The 25,000-nt window shown below is 43.5% G+C and overlaps 1 protein-coding gene across 1 annotated transcript in view; it reads right to left on the reverse strand.

The window, feature by feature from the left end:
- Positions 1-6,233: 6,233 nt before the first annotated feature.
- LOC123516680 overlaps positions 6,234-25,000 on the reverse strand; it is a 19,444-nt gene continuing 677 nt past the window's right edge. Inside the window, exons 2-16 of the mRNA XM_045276284.1 lie at positions 24,759-24,983; positions 23,611-24,306; positions 23,268-23,492; positions 22,635-23,147; positions 22,162-22,386; positions 21,645-21,869; positions 21,151-21,537; positions 20,720-21,038; positions 20,480-20,616; positions 9,926-10,417; positions 9,587-9,811; positions 9,088-9,318; positions 8,667-8,888; positions 7,409-7,633; positions 6,234-6,997 (exon numbers count right to left, since the gene is read on the reverse strand). Of these exons, the coding sequence (XP_045132219.1) occupies positions 6,737-6,997; positions 7,409-7,633; positions 8,667-8,888; positions 9,088-9,318; positions 9,587-9,811; positions 9,926-10,417; positions 20,480-20,616; positions 20,720-21,038; positions 21,151-21,537; positions 21,645-21,869; positions 22,162-22,386; positions 22,635-23,147; positions 23,268-23,492; positions 23,611-24,306; positions 24,759-24,983 (4,608 nt within the window). The 3' untranslated portion in view covers positions 6,234-6,736. The remainder of the gene's footprint in view (positions 6,998-7,408; positions 7,634-8,666; positions 8,889-9,087; positions 9,319-9,586; positions 9,812-9,925; positions 10,418-20,479; positions 20,617-20,719; positions 21,039-21,150; positions 21,538-21,644; positions 21,870-22,161; positions 22,387-22,634; positions 23,148-23,267; positions 23,493-23,610; positions 24,307-24,758; positions 24,984-25,000) is intronic.

Below are 25,000 nucleotides of genomic sequence, written 5' to 3' on the forward strand. Positions count from 1 at the left end.
TTTATGATGATGAGCTGGGGATTATCATTTTGTGTGTGGCAGTGTTTGTGATAAGTGTAGTGTTAAGTTACGTTGCAAGTGATGACTGGTGGTGATGATGGTGATGGAGGTGGTGGTGACGGTGGTGGTGGGGAGCGGGGGCGTCCCCTGTAGAGCCCAAGGGTTGACCGATCGCTCCCCGCACACCAACATTCACTCACCCAGAGCCAGGAAATAGAGAGAGGTAAAGATAATGAAGGTTGACTGATAATAAAGATATTTAAAAAAAGTGTTCATGCGTTATTTTATTCATCCTCTCTCTCTCTCTCTCTCTCTCTCTCTCTCTCTCTCTCTCTCTCTCTCTCTCTCTCTCTCTCTCTCTCTCTCAAGGTTGACAGATAAAGATATTTCAACGAAGTCTTCATGTGTTATGTCTCTCTCTCTCTCTCTCTCTCTCTCTCTCTCTCTCTCTCTCTCTCTCTCTCTCTCTCTCTCTCTCTCTCTCTCTCTCTCTCACTACACTACTGATTTATTACATACCTTATATCTTTTTTTTTTTTATCTCAGAACTGAAACGTTGCAAAAAAAAGATAATAGTAATGATAATCCTAATTTCTGTCCGAGTGATGAAAACTTAATGTGTTTATTCAATGCCTCTCTGCCTGAAGTCTCTTAATTAATCAGGGAATGAGAATAAGCGGGTTGGTGAATCAGAATCTATTTAGTATCATGGAATGGCTTTGTTTTGTTTCCATGCATGTCAAATTTCCTTCATCATTCATCTAAAAGGAATATAATTTTCTCTCTCTTTCAATTCGTTACAGTCTTGAGTCTCCAGATTTTTCTTTAGTTTGCCTCACGATTGCAACAATTCACACTATTAACCTCTTCAGTACCATGACGTGTTTTTCATATTCATTCTGGTTACTATTTAGTGACTTTATACAGCTTCAGAAACTCATATGGGGGATTACAATAGTGAAGACTCTGATCATTAATTTTCTGGCCTCCATAGACCCTTCCTTATGTCAGTAAAATGCCAACCTAATAGTACTCAAATCTCAAGGTAAAAATGTGTCCTATTATTGAAGGGATTAAGAAACGTGTGATATTTTTTTCTATAAACTTTCGTGTTTTTTCATTGTTTTTCTTTTATATTCTATACACTCTCTCTCTCTCTCTCTCTCTCTCTCTCTCTCTCTCTCTCTCTCTCTCTCTCTCTCTCTCTCTCTCTCTCTCTCTCTGGTACTGCGCAATTTCTCACTTTTCTTCATAACGTTTATTTATTTACAGTTTCATATTTGCATATCTAATTTACTGCCCCTATTTTTTTCCTTTTCGCACATGCTTACCAGAGACCTCCATGAGTTACACCCAAAGCCTTAATCTTCCATTTTCGTTGCCATTTATTTTGCTTCCTTTCCAAACTTTACAGGTACGACTCTACTGGACTGAGACGCCATGACCCACCAGCCTCGCCTCGAACTAACCTGAGGAAGGGAAGGTAAAGGTAAGGATTGGGAGGTGACTTGAAGGAAATGGTTAAAAGTGAAGAAAGAGAGGCAAGAAAAGGAAAAACAGAAAAGCAAAGAGAGGAAAAGGAGACGGAAATCGAAAGGAAATGGAGAAATGTAAAGAAAGGAAGGACAGAATAAGAGGGTGACTTGATGATGGCGAGATGGATTGGTGGATTATGGAAAGGGGAAAGACATAAAAAGAAAGGGAGGAAAAACGAGGCAAAAATGAGACGAGGGATGGCGGTGTAAATCGACAGGGATGGTTAATAGAAGGAAAGGAAGGACAGAATAACCGGATGACTTGATGAAGCGGGAATAAAAAGAGAAAAGGGAGGAAGATAGATGAAGGGAAGGAATGAGGGATATAGAAAACGGGAAGGGAGAGGAGAAGCAAATGATAAATGAATGAATAGTGAAAAGGAAATAGAGAATAAAAAAAAAAAGATCAAATAGTGGGAATGATAAAAAAAAATAACCATGATGAAAATTTTAACTTATAACAACAGTTTCAGCTGTAAACCAGAAAAAGAGTTTTAATTAAGTTGTTTTACTGGTGTGTGTTGCCCCACTTGATATATGAGATGGACATTTAACCACAATTTAAAAGATAATAGAAAAAAAAATGGTGTGATCTACAGCTAATACATTTTTGCCCTCATATATTTACTTAAACGTTTATGTATTTACTTATTTTTTGAGGTGGTTGGTTAGTTACTCAATTATCGTTTCAGTCCTTTAAGCTCGGTATGCGTAGATCTTTTAAACATCCACAACCACAAAAATCAAATGAGAAATAATAGATTTTGTCATTTTTAGCCAGTGAAATGTGTGGAGGTGGCTGTAGAACAAGAAACGATGTCATAAAGTCAAAAAGTAGTTAGAAATTAAGGAAGTGCTCAATAATAGTAAAAGGGTTTATTTGCTGGTTATATAGTCAATTATTTATCTGTCTATTTATTCATCTTTTTGTAGTGGAGGAAAAAAATATTCGTAAGTATAAGAACATAAGGAAAGCCACGACAGGCCAACTATCCTACATGTGGCAGTCTATGTAGAAAACTAAGACGTGGTGCCTATGGTGTAGACTGAGGCATAGAAAGCTATATCAATGCCATTACTTCCTTATTACCATGCCATCATCCTCGGCGGCGCTCCACATCTGCCCTGAAAGTAAAGAATAATTGCCAATCATTGTGAAGTTAGCATGTATAATATTCAATGAAAGTTTGTATTCGTGAGTCGTATTGCCTCTACATTATAAAGCTTTCCTCCATTATTTTCGTTAGGGTCTCTCTCTCTCTCTCTCTCTCTCTCTCTCTCTCTCTCTCTCTCTCTCTCTCTCTCTCTCTCTCTCTCTCTCTCTCTCTCTCTCTCTCTCTCTCTCTCTCTCTCTCTCTATGTATGTCTTGTATCCTATTTTATTTTATTTATTAATTTCCTACATATTATTCTATTTAATTTTCCTTTACTTTTGACCCAGTTTTCATTCGATCACTTACTTTTTTAGTATTTATTATTTTTCTTTCTATTTTCTCATTCATTTTATTTATTTATCTATTCATTCATTTCATATTATATTACCTTATTTTTCACTTATTTTGACACTTTTTATTTACTGTTTTCATGGAAAGAGGACGTGTGAGTGTCCCAAGGCAGCTGTTGTTTATCATTCCAGTGGTTAGTGTCTGGAAAAGTTATGTAAGGCAGTGTTTGAGTGCCTTCCTGTGTTTTCCTTTAGCGGACAAGTTAGATGTGCGCTTATCTGCATATGTGTGTGTGTGTGTGTGTGTGTCAGGCTGCCTCTTATAGTCTTACATTCAGTCCACACACGTAGGAGAGAAACTGAAGAAAACTTTGCTTGCACTTAACATTGACGAGACAGGAAGGAGAAAGACGAGCTTGAATACAAAACGCGGGTAACAAGTTCATAGGCCCTGGACTGAAACAAAAGGACAATAAAGGAACGCCAGAAAGAGTTTGGGCTGAAAAAGGAAAGAGAACGAGGACTGGAAAATGTTCAGATAATGAAAAAAAGAAAGAAAGAAAAAGGAATAAGGAGACGAGCGGGATTGATGATTATGTTGTAAGCAAAAGGGAAAGACATAAGGAAATAAAGGAAAAAGAGTTATTTGATAGTGAGGAGTCGAGAATTTAACACAAAGGATGCGAATATAGCTTTAGAAAGGATAGGTCGATTAATTGAATATATGAACTTGATTAACTAATGCAGGTGTATATATACTGTGTTGTAAAGGGAGAGCTTGGACGGAATAAAAAAAAATTAAAGGTGAAAAATGGGATACAATAACATAAACAATATGAGAGAACGTTGAGTAAGGTAGGAAAAGTAGAGAAGCAGAAACGTAGAGCTATGCAGTAAACTTGAGTGGGCGTTGATTGAAGCAAGAAATGGAATTGAGACGATAAAGCAGCTAATTCTAGACTCGTGGATGGCGAAGGTGGAAAATTAGGAAGAAAACAGGATAAGGTTGAGGCACACGTGCATAACATAATCCTACGTGCACTGAAGTCTAGTGTTAGTGAAAGCTTACAAATTGATGCGTATTTGTCTACGATGTCTATGCTAATAAACCAATAAATGATGACAAAAATGATGAAAAGGAGAAGAAAGAAGCTTGGACCGTATTCTCAAACATTCCTCCGTCTTGCATTATCTCCAACATGCTCTAGTTTAAGTTACACTGATTTGCAAAGGGTACTTCAATATTTCAATCGATAATTTAATAAAGACAGTGTATCAGATGAAACAAAGTATCCATGATAACACGAGTATCATTTGCGTGACCTTTGAAAAATACCTCTTTTGAGAACCTTCCGCATTCAAGAGCGCCGCCCGTGTCTTTATCAGTGTTAATGGGATACCTTTCATGTTTCTTAACCCCTTTACTGCCTGGAGGTCCTTTGGTGAAATTCAGAGCACTGTAAAATTGTCTGCCTTGACGGGGTGAAAAAAGATGACAGGAAATTAGTTTTGAGTTAGCCATTTTAAGAGAGTAAAGCATAGAAACCATTGCTTGTAACCTGCTTTGCCTGCGCGGCTTTTACGGCCATACATTATTTTTATGTAGGAGTAATTCATTTTGTTAGGTGATATGTGCTTTTAATAACTTTTAACTTCCATATTTTGCTGTAACGATTTTCTCACTCAGAAACTCACTCGTAGCCTTACTGAAATATTTTATCTATTTTACTAATCAGGGAAAAAAATATCGGTAACCCTAAAATATTATTTCAATGACGAGTTAATTAACGCTTCAGCCAAACAATAATGACAACCATAAACGCGTAATCTGTCCTTCATAATCAAGCAAAATAAATCCTCCCTTGACGAAAACATGCCTCACTCCACTTAAACACACACACACACACACACACACACACACACACACACACACACACACACACACACACACACACACACACACCTGTCCACCTAGCAGTAAATAGGTATGGGATGTAACTCGAAGGGTTATGGCCTCGCTGTCCCGGTGTGTGGAGTGTGTTGTAGTTTCAGTCCTACCCGAAGATCGGTCTATGAGCTCTGAGCTCGCTCCGTAATTGGAAAAGGCTGACTGAGTGACCAGCAGACGACAGTGGTAAACATATGGATCCATGCGTGCGTGCTTGCATATGTGCGTGCGTCACTTCACTTCACACACCTAATCCATTTCACTAAACGGGCCACTTCATCTTAACAACCTACTCAACCTCATGCACACCTGATGAGACGACTTGAAGGAGAAGAAAAAGAAGAAGGAGGAGGAGGAAGAGAAGGAGGAGGAGGAGGAGGAGGAGGAGGAGAAGGAGACGCACGCCGTTTTTATTCTACCGTTCTCGCATGACTAAGTAAGATTCATTGCACTGATTAACTTTCATGCGTAGCCGTCCATCGCTACCAAGCTCTCATGACTCATAAGTGAAGTGACCGCGAGCTATTGTCAACTTTCTTGTCTGCTGAGGACAAAGACAACTGCGAAAAAACAGGATCGGTGAAGGAGGAAGAGGAGTGCGGTGAATGACAGTGAATGACAGTGAAGACGAAGACGAAGAGAACAGGATCAAAGGGAAGATCAAGACAGCATGGTCGAGATGGTGCTGTTATGTGATGAAAAGAGAGAGAAACCACTCAAAAACGCAGCGCAATGAAGGACGCTTGGCAGAACAGAGGCAGAGGGAATGAATATCACGGAGGAGTGGCGAGGTACGTGGAGGAGATGAGAGAGAGGATAGTTTTGTGAGGAATAGTAGTTTGGATATGACTGTGGCGGCTGTGATGGTTCAGTGGAGACGCCTGCCTGCCACTTAAAGGACTGAAATTATTAATGGATTCGCAGAAAAATTATTTGAGAGGGGAAAGATCAAAGAATGGGGAAATGAGTGATGTAAAAGAAAAATAATAAGGGAATGTGATGTAGATAGGGAGAACCAGCACAGCAGATAGAAGAAAATGATGATGGTGTAAACGAAGAGAGAGAGAGAGAGAGAGAGAGAGAGAGAGAGAGAGAGAGAGAGAGAGAGAGAGAGAGACTTTCCTACCCATATGATAAGCGATTGATGGGTTTTAAAGCTTCAAACCAGCAGGATCATTAGACACTCGTCCAGACAATAAGATTTAAAAAAAAAAAAAAGATAACCTCTCCGTTTTCTTCAAATGACCATCCGGATGATCATTTATAGGGGAGTCTTGCATAAAAGGCTTAATGACAAACACGTGGCTATATGACAAAAAATATATTTATCTGTATCGATGTAAACGTCAGCGAATATAAATACACATTACGTACGTATCTATATGTACACAAATGGACGGCGAATCGTATAAACAGCTAATATAAATAAATGACTACTTAGACGTCTAATATAGATGAATACGGTAACGAATCTTATAAATAACGAATCTCAGTGTGTATAAAACGTCATGATTTGGATGAGGCGACCTGGTGATGTTAGTGGAGCGTAGAGATGGGAGACTTAAGGGTGAGGTAGGGACATAGTGAGGAGAGAATGAGAAAAAAAAGGACCTGGTAAGAGGGTTAGGTGAGGCTGTGGGCAAGGTAGCGTGAGAATATTGCTTATGATGGTGTTGGGAAGGGTGTTTTGTGGGCGTAGTGAAGGGAAACTAAGAGGGAAGACGTGGCGAATTCTGGTAAGGGCGTGGTTAGTGTGGTGAAGAGTGAAGGCGTGGTGAGGGTGAGGAGTGAGATCGTGAGAATGGCGTGCTACTCCTCCACCTCCTCAATAGTCAAGGAGCCACAGTCAGGAGGCGGCGAGAAGGTCCACAGTCTTCCCTCGGAGTCGCAGGAGTCGTTAGATTGGACACTGGGCGTGGGGGAGTCAACACGCGGCGTGGGCTCCGTGTTGACGCGCCGGGGTGCTGGGGGCGGCCTGTGGGTGGGGAAGCAGTCCGCCCACTCCTCAGGGCCGGGCAGGATCCTAACGGGCTGCCTCTCGGGGAGTTGTGGGGCGGGGGTCGTCACCTGCTGGGGCGAAACGATTGGGTTATGATCTGTTTAGGTTTGGGGTTTGAATTTTTTTTTTTTTTTTTTTTTGCTTGACTTGTTTCTTTTTGTTGTGTGTGTGTGTGTGTGTGTGTGTGTGTGTGTGTGTGTGTGTGTGTGTGTGTGTGTGTGTGTGTGTGTGTGTGTGTATGGAAGGGACATATCCTTCCTTGTATGTTACTGAAGGTCAGAGGCTCAGATGAATTCATGAATAGCCAGTTTAATATTGGCTCCTTAAGAAAATTAAAATTGAAAGCTCATCAAGTCTACATTTCCAGTTATTTGTATGTTCCAATGATTTCCCAAAACTTCATTTTGTGGCGTGAATTAAAGAAAATCAAACGAACTACCACACTATTACTGAACTCTGAAAACTTGGTGTTATTGTCTTACCTTCTTCGGCGCGGTAATGGTGAGCACCCCGTCAGCAGACAACACAGAAGTCACCGCCTGCAGCTCAACAGGACCCGGCACAAGGAAGCGTCTCTGGAATCTTCTACAGGCGCTGCTGCACTGGCCCTGCTCCTCCACGCGTCCCTCCACCACCACCTCCCGATCGCTCACGAACAGCACCGCCACCTCGCCGCGGCTGCTAAAGTCCTGTACGTCCAGCACGAACTGAGGGAGGAGAGTTAACATGTTAGTGCTGAGGTGGTCGTGAACGGAATATGTCTTGCACTGAACAGGTCATTAATCATTGACCACTAAAATACCAATTCATTGTAAAGGAAGTCAGGATGGATATAGAACTACCATTTGGATAGACAAGAATGAAGATGAGCAGATATGTAAAGAGAAGGTGAACTTAATATGAATACAGTACGTCATTTGTCGGACAGATGAATAACTAGAGTGGTGTAATGATGACATGACTATGATATTCCCTTCTGATGGGGCAACACAATGACCTACGAAGATAGAAATGTGAATGAGGTAGAGTAACGTAAAGCAAGAGAAAGCTGGGTAGATACAAATGGTGGTGGTGGTGGTTGTGGCTTTGATGTTCCCCACTGGTGCGGCAACAGTGCCCACAGCGACAGTACCACGAGGCTCATCATTCCACAGCTCAGCCCTTCCTGAGTGGCCGCTAATTACTGCGCCCAGCCAATCACTAGAGGATGGCTGGTGGAGGCCAATTAGTGCACCCCTCCCGCTCCCACCCACCTCCCCACGCGCCACTGAGCTGATCACAGGTGCAACAGCCATACTGATATTTAAATTACCTTGGCACTCACGGGACTAGTAATGGCATTTTAATAACTTCCCTCAACATATCTGATGGATGATTGTGTTGCATTCATCTGACATCCACTGGTTCAGCCTGTTCACTTACTGATTGGTTAACTCATTGATTGATTGATTGATTGACGTGACATCACAATTTATCAGCCGCAATTTATCTCCTAATCTATACCCAAAGCTCAATGAAAGGCTTTCTGTTATGCCTCAATAAGACGGCCAGGCGGAAAGTTAAACCTGACAGCCACCACTCATAGCGGACGGAATGATGGCGCAGTTCAAATATTTGTCCCTGTTGTTTCATTAGTGCACCATTAAGTCACCCGGTGTTACTAGAGTGAAGTGATGAGTGCCAGAGTGCCACTAAAGAGTCAAGAGGAGCTGAATGGCACTGTGCTGGTGTGAGGCTCACCTTGTGCGCCGCCTGGTCCTCGGTCCACCGCACGGCCTGGCTCTCGCCCCGCAGGTCACGCGTGCGAAGGTTCCTGTACTGCGCCAAAGGGTCGTCAGACAGCGGCAGGTCGCCCCATCTGGCCAGCACATCCCGCACCGCCTCCTGGAAGTCCAGCCAAGCGTCGCGGAAGAAAGGGTCGCTGAAGAACATACCCATTTTGGGGATGGGCAAGGCGGGGATCTGAAAGAAATAGTATGTGTTTTCAACTACTCTAATTACCTTTCATCGAGAGGTGATCGGCGACACAAGTTTACACGTTTGCAATACCTCAAGTACTAAATGAAATGAGGTCTTTTCATAATGACATAGTTATGCGCCAATGCAAGTATATCAGAGTGGCGTGTCATAGTGAACCTCGCCGCCTCGCCCAGGGTCTTACATTGTGCACGGCTGACAGACTCAAATTCCTCGGTACCGCGTCTGGATTCCTCACGCCGTTACTCTGGCGGCTCGTTTTCTTTCCCATTAATTCGCTGACTCTGGGATGCAGGAGCACCTCGGCGGGCCTGGGGGACCACTCAGGGTGCACCGGTCCCCAACTCTCCCCGACCTGCTGCCTGCCGCCGCTAAGCCTGATTGGTATTATCGTGTGGGGAGCAACACTTCCCATCTGTCGGAAAGAAACATCCAAAATGAAAACTTGAAAAAACTATATATTCGTCTCAATAATACTTCTTATGAAAGCTTAGGTGCTGCGTAGTGATATGAATAATGTTCCCAATTCCTGCAGCAATTGATAATAGTCACTTTTTATTCGGTAATTGCCCGTCCCTCCTTCTCTAAAGGGTTAATTTAAGTTTGAGGTTTTATGGAATGTACCTCTATTGTCCACTCATCTCTATTGCTAACGTTCTGCCAAAATTCAGGTTCCTTCTCACCCTCTGTGGGGCCGTGATGGTGAGGATGCCATCGTCAGACAACACGGCGGACACAGCCTTCACGTCGGTGTTGACTGGCAGGTAGAAGCGTCGGCGGAAGCTGTTGGTGGACACTGACCAGTCTTCTGTCTTGGTCTCGGTGCGTCCCTCCACTATCAGCTCTTGTTCGCCAGCCATCTTCACCTTCACCTCGCCAGCCACGAAGTCGTGCACGTCCATCACAATCTGCAAGAGTCACAAACATACCTGAGGCTCTCCGCTGATTGGCTCAACACACATCACTGTTGTTGTAGCTTCACTTCAACACACAAAGAGCAGATATGACGTAATGTCACTCACCTTTTGACTGGTGGCATCACAGGTCACGGTGACGGCCTGATCCTCCTCCTTCAGGTTGTGGGTGCGCAGCTGGCGGTAGCGACTCAGGGTGTCTGAGAAACGAAGCTTTGGATCCTGCCACTGGTTCAACAGGAAGTCTGTCTCGCCCCACCGCTGCAGAATCTCCCTCACTGCATTTTCAAATGCTTCGTACACGTACTGGAAGAAAGAGTCCTGCAGGAAGAGTCCTTTACGCCACACGGGGAGGCTCAGGTCCATCGCGTCGTCCCACAGACAGCAAGGGCACTGGCTCACCGACGAACAGAAGGTCATGGGAAAGGCAAGGGAGCCGCCACAGATTGGCGCCATTGCTGACAGTCCTTGAGTGTTCCCAGCAACCTTTGATCCACGACCTTTCCTTGTGTATGTGTGTCGGTGTGTGTCTGTGTGGCGCTCGCCTCCCCGTGGCCGAGCTGAGTGAGTCTGTGGGAGACCTTGTCGCGCTGCCTCTATTTACTCGCGCCGTGACGTCCTCGCCGCGTCACGGAACTATTTCTGGCGGAAGAGCTTCGCGCCAAGAAGGTTCACGATGCTCAGTGTGACTCATCCGCCAAAACTCTACTATGAAGCTATTTTGCAGGGAAGCTTGTACTCCATTGGGGGCGGCGGGGGTGAAAGACACGGCGGAAAGAGAGAGAGAGAGAGAGAGAGAGAGAGAGAGAGAGAGAGAGTGTCTGTGTGTGTTTGAGTGGGTACGTGCATGTGTGTGTGCGTGCGTGCGTGCGTGCATGTTTGTCTGTGTGCATGTGTGCGGAATGTAGATACAGAATTGGGAGAGAGAGAGAGAGAGAGAGAGAGAGAGAGAGAGAGAGAGAGAGAGAGAATGCACCTGCGACAACAAACGAAAAAATAGACCAGTTTAAATATTTCTAGTAGTTGTTTTATTCTTTGCGTCATAAAATCGCCCAATGTTAATGAAATGAAGTAGTAAATGCCACCGTAACATTCCCAGTGAAAGAATCAACAACAAAGTAACGTGAAGCAGCTGGAGTAAGAATAAGATGAGAAAGTGAAGAGTTACAAGGTTAGGTCTAGCTGCTATTACGCATTCCTTCATCGGCCGCGGTGAACATGCGGAAGCGGAAACGAAAGGAAAGGAAAGGAAAGGAAAGAAAAGGAGAAAGAATGTAGCAGGGAGATTTCTGAGTGGGAAGACAATGGTGGTGTACACACAATGTCTGTTTGTATTGGCGGTGTGCTGGTGGTGGTTATGATCTAAGAGGAGAGAAAGTGGTGTGTGCGGCCACGTGTGTGTGTGTGTGTGTGTGTGTGTGTGTGTGTGTGTGTGTGTGTGTGTGTGTGTGTGTGTGTGTGTGTGTGTGTGTGTGTGTGTATGAAAATCACGGACTGTTGCTGATATAGGTTGAGACGTCTAAAATTATATATGAGCACATAGGTTGTAGAGTGCTTAGAGTGTTAGATAGTGTGTGGGGCCACGTGTGTGTGTGTGTGTGTGTGTGTGTGTGTGAGAATCATAACACGGTGTCATTGGTGTATGTCAACACATCTGAAAATACATACCAGTACAAAAGGAAAATAATAATTATGATAAATAACTTCTTTTATTTAGATTTGAAAGGAAAACGTGTGATGCAAGGAACAAAACCAGTCACATGATGCAAAGGAGAAATTAAACCTTCAACAAAACAAAAAAAAACTAAGAGTAAAAAAAAATTGGAGAAAGTTAAAAAAAAAAAAAAAATCAGGAAGAGAAAAAAGGAATCCAACACGAAAACAAATAAAGGAAGAAATGGAAACTACTCTAGTAAAGAAGAAAAGCAGAGATGAAAACCGTTAAGAAAAGAAAGATAAGAATAGAAAATAAAGAAAATCAACTATAACAAGATTTTAGTGCGAAAAACACAGGCTGGAATGAAGGGATGAAAATAAGAGAGAATAAGAGAGGAGGGGGAAAAGGGAAGGACAATGTAGAAATGAAACACCAAAGGATAAACAACTATAATAAAGAGGCTGAAGAAAATGAAAAGAGAAATCGTCTAGAATAGGAAAGGGAAAAAGTAAAGACAAAGTGGAATGAAAATACCTGTTTAAGAATATCAATGAGAGGAGAGCAACGAGGAGGAAGCGCAAACAACAGCGAGGTAGAAAGAAGATATGACTTTTTTCTTTATATAAAATTTTTCTCTTCTTTCTGGAAAATTAATGAGGTTTTAAATTATTAATTAACCTCTTGGTGAAAAATAGGAGGAAGAGGAGGAAGCGAAAAAGTAAGAGAAGGAGGGGAAGAGGAGCAATATCAACAAGTAAAAGAACAACAAAAATAGAAAAAATTTATAGAAAACTACCTTGAAGGAAACGATTAAAAATTAAAAAGAATGAAAGAGTGAGATAAAGAACGAAATAGTAAGAAAGAATGAAGATAACGAAATAACAGAGCGAACTGAAGCTAAAATTTGTTCGTTCAAGAGAAGAAATAGAATAGTATTATTGAAAGACATGTGGCACTGAATAAAAATAAAGTTAGGGATTTAAGTAAACAATGCATTCATTTCCAGAGACGCACTTTTATTTTTCTTGATTATTGATTTTCTACACACTCTCTCTCTCTTCCCTCCTGTTACATTTATCACTGTTACTACGTCGCCTTTGATTGAAATGAAAGAAAAATAAATCAAACAATGCATAAATCTCTATAAACAGTCTCTTTTATTAATTTATTTCCTACAGTCTCCCTCGCTTTACCTGTTACATTTCACTGTTGCCACGTCAAGGGAAAAGTTTGCAACATTTGAAACGGAAGAGAGGGATGAACAAGGAAAAAAAAAACACTACGTATGTTATATTCTGCCTTCCTGTTGTTTATACATGCAATACTCTTACTTTTTTCCCCTTTTTTCCCTCACCTTTCTCCTTTTTTTTCCCAGCATGCACTAGTGAAGGGGAGAGACGAAGTTTGCGCAGAGTTTCGTGTTTCCATTTACATAGCGTGTTTATCCAGCCTGCTTCTCGCGAGTTCACCTTGCACGGGGTAAATTTAAAGAGTTTTTGGCAATTCTAATCCGACCACCAACTTTATCAGGAATTGGCTGCCACTTGGGACATAAATTCGGTTCTTTGCTTCAACTTTTGCGGCTCGAATCCTCTGAGTTTCGAAACCCTCTGAATCCGAATTACGGAAAAGCAGATCCGAAACTTGTCTCCAAGGGTCGCTGGGATGCTTCGCGTGTGTGTGTGTGTGTGTGTGTGTGTGTGTGTGTGTGTGTGTGTGTGTGTATTTAATCTAAATTTGTATATTGTCATGGTATTTTTTATCGATTTCTTATATAGTTGAGTTTGTTTCCGAATTAACAAATTTTCTGCGACTACAACTAACTAATGTGTGATAATTAGTGTCGTTATTTAGAGTTGTGAACAATTATAATGTGAAACTATGTGCCCAGCGTAAAGCTAAGTATGTCTCTCTCTCTCTCTCTCTCTCTCTCTCTCTCTCTCTCTCTCTCTCTCTCTCTCTCTCTCTCTCTCTCTCTCTCTCTCTCTCTCTCTCTGTGTGTGTGGACGTAAATGAGTCACACACGGGCCCTCCACGTGATGCCCAGTGTGTGTACGTGTGTACGTTCCCGTGTACGTTTGCTGAATGAGGTGTGAATATTCTTCCACCACCTACTCTCTTCCATCCCCCACCTGCTCCCCAGCCCGTTCCCCACAGAGACGCCAACCTTCTCCCCCATCCCCCTCCTGAGCCTTTGCCAACCCACACCATTTAATATAGTTCCCCTTCGCCCGTCCATTACCTCCTTTGCCTCTTCTTCTGTCTTCTTCCACCCTTTCACCTAGATTCCCACCCCACCTTACAGTAGTTCCTCCATCTCTCGTCCGCCTCTCCTTATCTTCTGCTGTTCCTTCACATCTCCGTCCATACTCATATACTTTAGTTTCAATTTACTACCCAACTTTCATCATCTTCTGCTCTGCCATCTATATTATTATCCCACTTTAATTCAGTTTCCCTTTCGTCTTTTATTATCTTTCATTCTTCCTTTCTTTCTTTTCCTCCATTCATTTTCTTATTTTTCCACTTCACTTTAGTTCAGCACCGACATCAGTTTTCCGTCTTCTACTCTTTCTTTCTTTCTTCGTCCACTCATTCGCTTATATTTCCACATCTCTTTAGTTTAGTTTCCCCATCCATATTCCCTCTTCCACACTTTCTTCTTCACTTCGTCCACTCATTCGCTTATATTTCCACCTCACTTTAGTTCAGTACCCCCATCTACTCGTACCTTCCTCCTTCCATTTTCTTCTATTCTCTTATACCTTTCCTCCTCTTCTGTCTCACGCCCCTCCTTCTCATTTAGGTTATTAAAGGGGCAGATTTTCATGAGTGTTTTTGTTTCATTGATAATCATTACTAAAATCATGAATATATTATTAGCAATCATTGTAATTACCTCAACGCGAAATGCTATAAGAAGTTAGTAATTTCGTAGAATATTCTGCATGCGTATTATTGTTGTGGAAAGAGTCGGATGATTTAAGTGATGATAAGACGCAGTAAGTAACAAAGGTTCTTAGATCTTGTTTTAAAATGTGTTATCTTTTAAAGAGCCTTAAATTTGAGTCTTGGTCTTGGTTTAGATATGCTGAGAGGAAACATTGAGTCACAGTATGAAATGGTGTAAGAGCAAAACAATACACTCTGTTATTTCTCAATCTCGAGTTAATAGTGCAATCTTATAACATTTTTAAATGAAATATCAAAGATGATGAACTAGAGACCGATGATAGATCAAATGCTCTCGCACGAGCTGACACCGATGTCTATACAGTATATATATACAGTATATATATATATATATATATATATATATATATATATATATATATATATATATATATATATATATATATATATACATACTCATAACACTGGACTAGTAATAAATCTGTTCTAAATAGTCTTTATTTGTAAAACATTTTACAATAACCCTTATGAAATGGAAATCAATTCAATTTAACTAACTTCATTTCAATTAAATTTAACTCAATTCAATTCAATTCAATTCATCTTGATTTAAAACAATCTAATTCAATTCATTTCAATTTAATTCAATTCTTCCTTTTCTTTGGTGGTTCTGGTGGTGGCGATGGTGCTTCTTCGTCTAGTAGTCTTGGTAATGATTCTTCTTCTTCTTTTGGTGGTGTTTTGTTCTTCCTTTGTGGTGCTTCTCCTTTGTCTTCTTCTCAATTGTCAGGGTTGGTGGGACCCATTCAGTGAAAGGAGATTCAATGCCCCCTCACTGACCCTGCCAGTACACCTTCCCCAGCCGCTGACACCCATCAGTGACTGTAGAGTGACTGACTCATGCCTCCTCTCTTTTTCCATCGTATTCCTTTTTTAAGTCCTCCCTTAGGGTACACGCACAAAGAACGCTGTGGAGTGTTTGAAGAGACTGCTGATTCCTTTCCTGCTCGACTCCATAGCCTCCCCAATGTTCCTTCCCTCTATCCTGCTACCTGTCTATCACCTGTCCTGCATTGCTCTTTCGTATTACCTCGTTTCTTCTCCTTAGTATACCCTTCTGATCATCCTGCTCTTCTATATCTTATCCTCAGCCCTTGATTCTATTTCTGCCATCTCACTTACCTACCTTTTCCTTTCATTCCTTCTTCTATTCTCCTTCCTTTACGTATCTCTCCTGTCTCTCTTTTCTTCTTTTTCTTCCCCCTCATAATTTTCCTCTAAACTCTCCAATTTAACTCGCATTCATCCTCCTCTTCACAGTCCCTCCTCTTCTCCATCTTATCCCTCCTCGTCCATCTCCTCTTCCTCCCTGCTTCTCCCTCCTTCTCCCTCCCTCTCCCGCCTTGCCTCCCCACTCTCTTTTACTTCACACGTTGCAGTACTCAGGCAGCAACGCAGGTAAATGTCGTGTTTACAAGGAAATGAGCTCATAAAGTTTTCATGTTTTCTCTTTCTTTACATGTGCTTGTATTTTTTCTTCTGTTTTTTTTTTTTTTTTTTATTTACGTAGATTCATCCACGGTGTTGTTTTCTTATTTTTTTTTTAATGTTGCACTTGTTTTGTAATGTATTTTCTCTCTCTCTCTCTCTCTCTCTCTCTCTCTCTCTCTCTCTCTCTCTCTCTCTCTCTTACGTCTCTAGTGCAACGTAGGTAAAGGAGGAGAGAATTAAAAAGAATGGTAAAGGAGAAATTGAAAAAGGAGGTAAAAATAAGGCGTGGTTTTATTATATATAGAAAATAGAAAGAAGATAATGCAATTTTTTTTTTTTTTTTTTTTTTTTACGTCAGGGCATCCACTCGGGGTAACGGTTCCCAAATGCCTGATTTTATTATATATAGAAAATAGAAAGAAGATAATGCAATAAGAATAAGAAAAACGAAAAAGTTGAATAATTAAAATAAATCATTGTCGTTTTTAAAGGTAGATTAATCCAATAAGTTTTCATCCTTTCTTGTAACATATTATAAACTGGTACACGTAGAAAAGATGAAATAGATGAAAGATGGAAACATGAAAGCAGTGAAAATTGTGATAAAGAATAGTAATGAAAATTTAAACAAGAATAGGAGGGTGTAGGTCAATTTGTCATGTCATTTGGTCCACAAGACAGTTGATACTCGAATAGGAAAGGAAAAGAGATGATTGTTAAAAAGGAGTAGGTTGGCATAGAAGAGAGAAAATTATATAAAAAGAAAAATGGAAAAGAAAAACTAAGGAAAATTTTGAAATAAAACAGGAAGGAAATACATGGCAAAAAAAATAGGAAGGGAAAGAAAGAAATACTAGAAAGAAGGTTGTTGGTATAAAGAAGAGAAAAAGAGAGAAAATAGAATACACAACAATATTCATAGCTTTTACCACTCAATCTTTTTCTCTACTTTTTTTTTTTTTTTTTTTTTTTTTGTCGTGGCAGTTGCAGTAAACATTCCAATCACCCAATCACACAGTAACAAACGTTTTGACTCAATCCGGGAAACGTTCATAGAGAGTTTCACACTTTTTTGCTTACCGACACGTGCTGTACCCGACCCACAAAAACATACCCACACTTACATACACCCTAAATATACCCACACCACCCAAAACACTAGTACCTACACATCCACACACAAACTCAGCATCTACCCACAACTAACCCACAGTAGCCAACTTATCCACACCAGCCTTCCCACGCCAATCCACCCATCCCAGCCCACCGTCACCGACCTATCACACACACACACACACACTAATCCATTCAATCTTCTCACCTCACCATAAGCCTCCTCCCTCTACATCAACCCTTTCTCTCCACCTACGCCAACACTCCTCCACTATATACCCACGCTATCTATACCACCGTCGCTTCCATCTCATCACTTTCATGTTGCCTTCAAATATGAGTTTCCCTTCCTCCTTTCACGCCTCTCACTCTTCTCTCGTGCTTCCTCAGCCTTCGTTACCTTTCCAGAGAGAGAGAGAGAGAGAGAGGGGGGGGTGAGAATAACAAAAATGCAGATGAGTCAAGATATATAAAAATGTCAGTTGGTATTCTAAAGTTATGTGAAAAGAAATGAAAAAATAAAACTAAAAGATTCGAAATTATTCATAGCTTTTTACAATCGAATCCTTATTTTTCAGTACGGTTTTATTTATTTCATTTTCTTTTTATACATAACAATGGTGATGAACGTTCCTCCCCACCACAGTAACAAACGTTTTGACTCCATTCAGAAAACGTTAACATGTGGCTCCTCCAACCTAGCCACACCAATACCTTACATCACCACCACTCACGCCTCCTCCTTTTCCTCTTCCTCTTCCTCCTCCTCCTCCATGTTTCTCCTTCTCATTCTCTACATTGCCTCCTTCATGCCTTCTCCATACCTCCTTCACATCTGCCTTACCTCTCCACATCTTTGTTAAGCTTCACTAGGTTGCTGCGCCTTCCATTTCCTTCTTTTAGGGAGACGAGTAGGAATGCAGGTCACTCAAAAGCCACTACGTATTCATTACTGTTAGAAGTGTCAATGTTAGTTTCTTTTCTACATGTACAAGTATACGAGTACATAGTTTTTTTGTGAGCTGTGAGAGAGAGAGAGAGAGAGTGTGTGTGTGTGTATGTGTATGTTGTTAATCATTTCAACATTTCCATATTTATTCAGTTGTTTAGTTAATTATTTTATTCACCCATCCATTAATTGTTGTTTTTTCCCTCCTTTACGTAAAAATACATATGAATGAAATGCAGCCATGAAAGGTTTTGCTGTTATATAAGTATTATTGTTCGTGATGTACAATGCTGAGGAATAATGAAAAATATGAATAGCTATGAAAAATATATATATAATAATTTATCACTATTCTGAGTGTCCAAAGAGAAAGTAAACACTGAAAACTCCCTTCCTCTCTCTCTCTCTCTCTCTCTCTCTCTCTCTCTCTCTCTCTCTCTCTCTCTCTCTCTCTCTCTCTCTCTCTCTCTCTCTCTCTCTCTCCACTTCAGTCACATATTACCTCTATGTCACTCCGTCGGTCCGCCTTGAGCTGGGAGTGTTGACATGTTCGCTACTCAAGTCTCAGGATAAACATTGACTCTCGCAGCCTCTCCCTCTATTCTGGGGTCTTCAGCAGGTGTTTTACGTAGGTATGTAGATGGATAGATAGTAGGATTAGTAGTAGTTGCTGTGGTGGTGGTGGTGGTGGGGGTAGTGATGGTGGTAGTGGTGGTAGTGGTAGTAATAGTGGTAGTAGTAGTAGTAGTAGTAGTAGTAGTAGTAGTAGTAGTAGTAGTAGTAGTAGTAGATAAATTAATAAGATGTTGAATAATGAAGGAATACACTCACAATTGAAAACACACACACACACACACACACACACACACACACACACACACACACACCAACTAACCAATCAACCAACCAACCAACCAAACAACCAAATAAACAACAAACACGTAGGTACATTAATTCAAGAAGAAAACAAAAGCCGGAATAAAAAAAAAAGAAAAAGAAAAGAAAAGAAAACTAAAAGAAAAAAAAAAAGCACTGTACCAAATGTAAAAAAAAAAAAAAAAAAAAAAAAAAAAAATCACCATAAAACACTACATAAAACACCATTACATAACATTCCCAGCCAGTGATCCGAACAGCGGGCAAGGTCGTGTCGCAAAACTATCACAAAACTGCGCCTAACTCCGAGTATTTAGAGCCAGCGGGTGAAGCGAATGCAGCGTAGCGTGTCCCAGTGGCCGTGTGACCTTTGACGGGGGCGGAGTGGTGCGACATACTAGCAGACTGACACCAGTGACTCGGGGAAAAGGAAAATAAGTTGTGTTTGACTGGCCTGTTTGATGGTGCTTGATGGCGAGGGAGATTAAGAGAGGCAGGCGATGAGAGGGATGAAAGTGAGGGTAAAAGAGAGAGAGAGAGAGAGAGAGAGAGAGAGAGAGAGAGAGAGAGAGAGAGAGAGAGAGAGAGAGAGAGAGAGAGAGAGAGAGAGATTAGAGAGAGAGAGAGAGAGAGAGAGAGAGAGAGAGAGAGAGAGAGAGAGAGAGAGAGAGAGAGAGAGAGAGAGAGAGAGAGAGAGAGAGAGAGAGAGAGAGAGAGAGAGAGAGAGAGAGAGAGAGAGAGAGAGAGAGAGAGAGAGAGAGAGATTGTGTGTGTGTGTGTGTGTGTGTGTGTGTGTGTGTGTGTGTGTGTGTGTGTGTGTGTGTGTGTTTCACTTCTTGTTCTTCAATAGAATTTAGAAGAAAATGGAAACAACAAACAACCATATCTCGTAACTATCAATTTATTTTATTACATTGTCATTCACAGTCAAACACCTCATGACTCATACCGAATTTTCACTCACTTCCCTCTTCACTATCATTCCTTCACACCATTCCATACCTCACTCACCATACCACTTAAGGAACAATACTCTCATCCTTACTTTAACACCAAACATGCTATAATTTTCTTCCTCACAAAACCATTTTTCATACAACTTAATTAACTTTTGCTATAAATAATCAAGATATGTGTGTTTTGCTGAACATTGAGAAACATTTACAAGGACAAGTCTAGACGTCACATCCACACAAATACGAACACAGAGATCAGAAAATAAAGCTCTAGCGGCGAAGTTCCTTCATATCACATTGGTGCGAGGGAATGTTTGGTTGTGCTGAGCGTCTTGGGTCGCCGCCCCTCGAGGCACCTGTGGGGAGACAGACAGACAGACAGGTGAGCTCGTGGTAGGTGTAAGACAGTGGAGGTTTGCTTCGTAAAATGTATACCTGATTAATGATTTTTTTTTCTTTTTTTTACTCTCTCTTTTTTGTTTAGAATAGTTTACTTTTGCTTAACGTTGCTTTTACTACTTGCTTGTCAAGCTTGTGCCCACCCGCGCAAATGAAAAGCAATGACTTTCGCCATGACCGGTTTTGATGAGGCAATTGAGCTCGGCAATGTCTGTGCCTTGCTCGTTAATGTCCTCCATGAGCAAAGATGAATTCAATGGTTTGCAAATGTTCTTTTTATCTATTATTACAAAAGTAAATGCTCTCACCTGTCGAATTGTTGCCGAGTGCTGCGTTGACGGCGGCTGCGGACGCCTGAAGTAGGCAGGGGCTGCCTGGCTGCGGCAGCCATGCGTTGGTCGCGTGAAAGTAACAAAAATGTGCAATGGACGTCTTTTCTTTGACACTACAAACACAATGAGACAAATCCATTCATACAAATATTAATGTGTTTGGTCAATCGGTGCAAGACAGAGTCTTGTACCGACACCAGCGGGTGAAGCTTCTTTAGAAGACATTTTGGGAGGAGTACTGCTGCTGGGAAGTACTCGAGTAGGAACTACTGTAGGACTTTGAGGAGGAGCCCTCAGACTCTTTGCCCTCGCCCTTCTTGGGGGCCACGATGGTGAGGATACCGTCAGAGGACAGTGCTGAGTTGACTGCCGCCACGTCCACCTGGGGCGGCAGGGAGAACACACGCCTGAAGTTGCGGGAGGATGATGAGGTTCCTTCCTCGCAGGAAGTCTGTCCCTCCACCACCAGGGAGCGGCCGCCCTCCACACCCACCTTCACTTCGCCGCCGATGAAGTCGGTGACGTCAAGAGTGACCTATAGAGAAAGAAAGGCTGAATGGAGCAGCAAACTAGACAGGGATGCCTGATTACTTATGGCATTTCCACACCGCTGCCTCTACCCCCCCACATCACTCATGAGTGCTCACCTTCAGGGCGCTGGCGTCCTCTTCCACTTGAGCCTCCTGCTCAGCCAGACGGAAGTTCCTCCTCAGCAGGCTGCGGTTAGAGGCGAGAGAGGAGGTGGCGTCGGAGCGCTGAGTGAGGGCCTCGAAGCGGCGCCTGGCATCGTCAAAGAAGGAATCGCTGAGGAAGGCTCCTTTGAGCGTGATGGGCACCAGCTTGAGAGAGCCCTGCTCAGACTGCTGTACTGCGCTGCTCTGTGTCTGGACGTTATCTGTGGCCGCGGCGGCTTGAGTCTGTGAAACTGTCTGGCTCATCTCAGCCTGGCGTGTCTGAGTGGTACCTGCCACCGCCGAGGGGTGCGTGTCCTCCATCGCCATGGGAATGATGTGTTCGCGGGTCCCGCCCACCTGCTGGCATAGCAACACATCATTAGCACCACCAGTAAGGCGCAGAGCCAGCCGTGTATGGAGCATTGCATTGAGTTAGTGTCGTCATGAGGTGCCAGTCAGCTGCTTACCTTGTGAGTAGACTCAGAAGTGACGCTCTGGGACGACGACTCCTGGCGCACCGAGGAGGCTGTGTTGGCCTCCAGGCGAGTAGCAGGAAGTGGGTGGCTGGTGACCTGACTGGCGGGTGGTGACTTGACCTCCGGGGTGGGCACCTGGCTGAGGCTGTCAGTCCTATGCACGCCTTCCTCGATGGCCACGGGCAAGATCACCTCCTTCAGCTGGAATGTGGACGGCTGCAAGGGTGAAGAGGGAGGTAGGTTAGCGATGAAAGGTGAGATCCACCACTCGCCATATTGATCGTCATGGCCATTATAATTAATGCTAATCAGGTGCATTGGTGCCGGTGATCAGATTTTATGTTATTGTTCTGCAAACAGATGCTCTCAAATCTGTTTCCCTTAACGCTGATCTGCCGCTCTCGGGTTTCGTTAATTACCATAACAAGCCTGAGTTTTACCAACACAGGAAAGGAAAGGTTGCCTGTCACCTTCAGACAGGTGTGTCTCGCTACTGAGAGCCACTTGCCTTTTTAGGAGCAGTTATGGTGAGTACGCCGTCAGCAGACATCACGGACGAGACGGATTCGGAGTAAATGTCTTGAGGAAGGACGAAGCGACGATGGAACTGTTTCCTGAACTTGGAGCCGCCCTCCTGCTGCTCTATGTTTCCCTCCACTACCAACTCCCGGTCCTTCACGGCGCGCACCGTGACGTTGCCGCCCTGGGTGAAGTCTTGCACGTCCACAACAATCTGACGAAATATACAGAAATGTTAGTTGACATCGTAATGTTCATCAGTGAAATTCATTCACGATAACTTGACCGATTTACTCAGCCTCTCAAAGCCACACATCCTTCCCAGGCATATGGTTGACTGGTGGCATTGGGATTGGTGGGATGAGGGGCGTTGCTCTCCATCAGGGTCACGTAACAGACCTGTTCCCCAGCGGTGTATAGACAACAGTGTTCCCGCAGTCCACCACTCAGAATCGCACTCACCTTGTAGTTTGCCTCGTCCTCTGTGGACTTGATGGCCTGGTTCTCATATTTCATGTCCCCGGTGCGCAGTGAGGTGTAGCGCGTCAGGTCGTCTTCAGTAGAGTTGTTGCCCCACTTGGAGACCACGTCCCTCACCGCCTCCTGGAAGTCCTGCCATGTGTTTTTGAAGAAAGAGTCGCCGAAGAAGAGGCCACGAGTCGTGATGGGCAACATCATGCCGCCAGGTGTGAAGGAGCGGCTCGGCTGCTGGCTGACCACGGAGGAAGTCTGCTTCGTCTGCGAGGAGGTTTCTTCCTTTGTGAGAGTTCCGACTGATCCACTGACTTGGGCGTCAGTTTGAGTGGAACTGAGCGTAGACTGTTGTTGCGGGGTGGCGGGAGTGGAAGGAGTGGCAGGAGTAGCGGGAGTGGCAGGGGTTCCAGGCATCGACGGAGTAGCGGGTTCTATTTTAATTTGTGTTTGGCCTTCCATCTGAATAGGGATCGTTGACCCCTGGTTTAAGGGAGCCTGTGTCTGTGACACAAAAAAAAAATTTTTTGTGTTACTCGCGAACACTAAAATATTCTTATAATTCTCATAATTATTCATTCAAGAAACACGTGAAGTTCTGATATTTGACAGTGGTGAACTCACCTTCCTTGGGGCCGTGATAGTGAGGATGCCGTCGTCGGATAGCACGGCGGACACAGCCTTGGCGTCAGTGTTGGCGGGCAGCAGAAAGCGTCGGCGAAAGGTGTTGCAGGACACTGACCAGTCTCCGTCTTTGGTCTCGGTGCGTCCCTCCACCACCAGCTCTCTCTCGCCTGCCGCCTTGACCTTCACCTCGCCGGCTGTGAAGTCCTGCACGTCCATCACGATCTGCAGCCATAAAGAAAACGTTTCGTTAGAGTATGAAAAGTGTCCAAACGTTTTACATAATAAACCATTTTCTTTCATAAGAACAAAGAGAACTGTGGGAAGTTCACCCTGACTGTACCTTGTGGCTGGACTGGTCAGCGGTGACGGTCACGGCCTGATTCTCCACGTCAAGCTTGCGTTCCCGGAGCTGCCTGTACTTGCCCAGGGTGCTGAGGGCATCGCGGCCATTGCCCACGGTGCTGCCCTCGTCCCAACGGCTCAGCACGTCAGTCACGGACTTCTGGAAGTCCTGCCTCATGCTGCTGAAGAAATCATCGTCGAAGAATTTTCCTTTCTTGGTGATGGGCAGAAGACTGCTGGTGGTGACGGGGATGTCCCGGCGACGTAGGAAGGGGGGCGCGAACATCGGCCTTGGCGAGCCAGGTTCCGGGGAGGTGACGGCCTGCTGGGCCCGGCGAATGGTTTCTGAGATGTTCTTGACGGCGGAAACTTTGGTGTCTACGCGAGATTTTTCATCCACTTTGGTGGTGGAGGTGTCGGTGGTAGATGTTGCGGCGGGACTTTGCGGCTCCTGCGTGGCGTCCACCTGGATAGGGATGATATGTCCCCGAGGGGCGGGAGCGGCGGTGGTCTGTGTTTGCTGCTGTTGGCTGGTCTGTGTCTGCTGTTGCTGGCTGCATGTACAGCTGGACGTCTCAGTGGTCTTGTTTGCGGATGCAGCAGTCTTGGCTGTGGTGTCCACTGTCACTGCGGCGGCTTGTGTTCCCTCCCGGGTGATAGGAACCTCCATGGAGCCTGCCTCCAGTGCTGCCACCTGTGGGAAAGAAGACATAACAATGTTAAGAGATTAAAATCTTGACTCTATAAGACTTTTTTTTTTTTACGGTAAGGCCTATAGCGCCTGCAGGCACTTGAAGAGTGTATGGGAAGCGCTGTTCAGCTTCCGCCCATTAGAGGCGCAGGCAATTTTATTTATAGTGGTACCCATATAAGGGCCCATATCACCACCCAAGCTCATCTTGAGTGTAACCACCTAGACCTGGGTATCATGGTGACATGTAGGTAACCTTAAACCACTCGACAAATGGCAAAGTGTTTTAAGGCTGTATGTGGTGGGATTCGAACCTAGTCTGCCCGATCCCACGCTCACCACCTTATCCACTACGCCACCGCCTCCCTGACATTTTCATCAAGGAAAAGATTCTTATGGATCAATGTTAATTTTCTTTTGTTGCCATGATGTGATGATCTGTAGTTCATTCTCACCCTCTGTGGGGCCGTGATGGTGAGGATGCCGTCGTCAGACAACACGGCGGACACAGCCTTCACGTCGGTGTTGACTGGCAGGTAGAAGCGTCGTCGGAAGCTGTTGGTGGACACTGACCAGTCTCCTTTCTTGGTCTCGGTGCGTCCCTCCACCACCAGCTCCTGGTCACCCGCCACCTTCACCTTCACCTCGCCAGCCACGAAGTCGTGCACGTCCATCACAATCTGCAAGAGTCACAAAC

Source organism: Portunus trituberculatus, chromosome 41, assembly GCF_017591435.1.
Source record: "Portunus trituberculatus isolate SZX2019 chromosome 41, ASM1759143v1, whole genome shotgun sequence".
In the NCBI taxonomy this organism is placed as follows: domain Eukaryota; kingdom Metazoa; phylum Arthropoda; class Malacostraca; order Decapoda; family Portunidae; genus Portunus; species Portunus trituberculatus.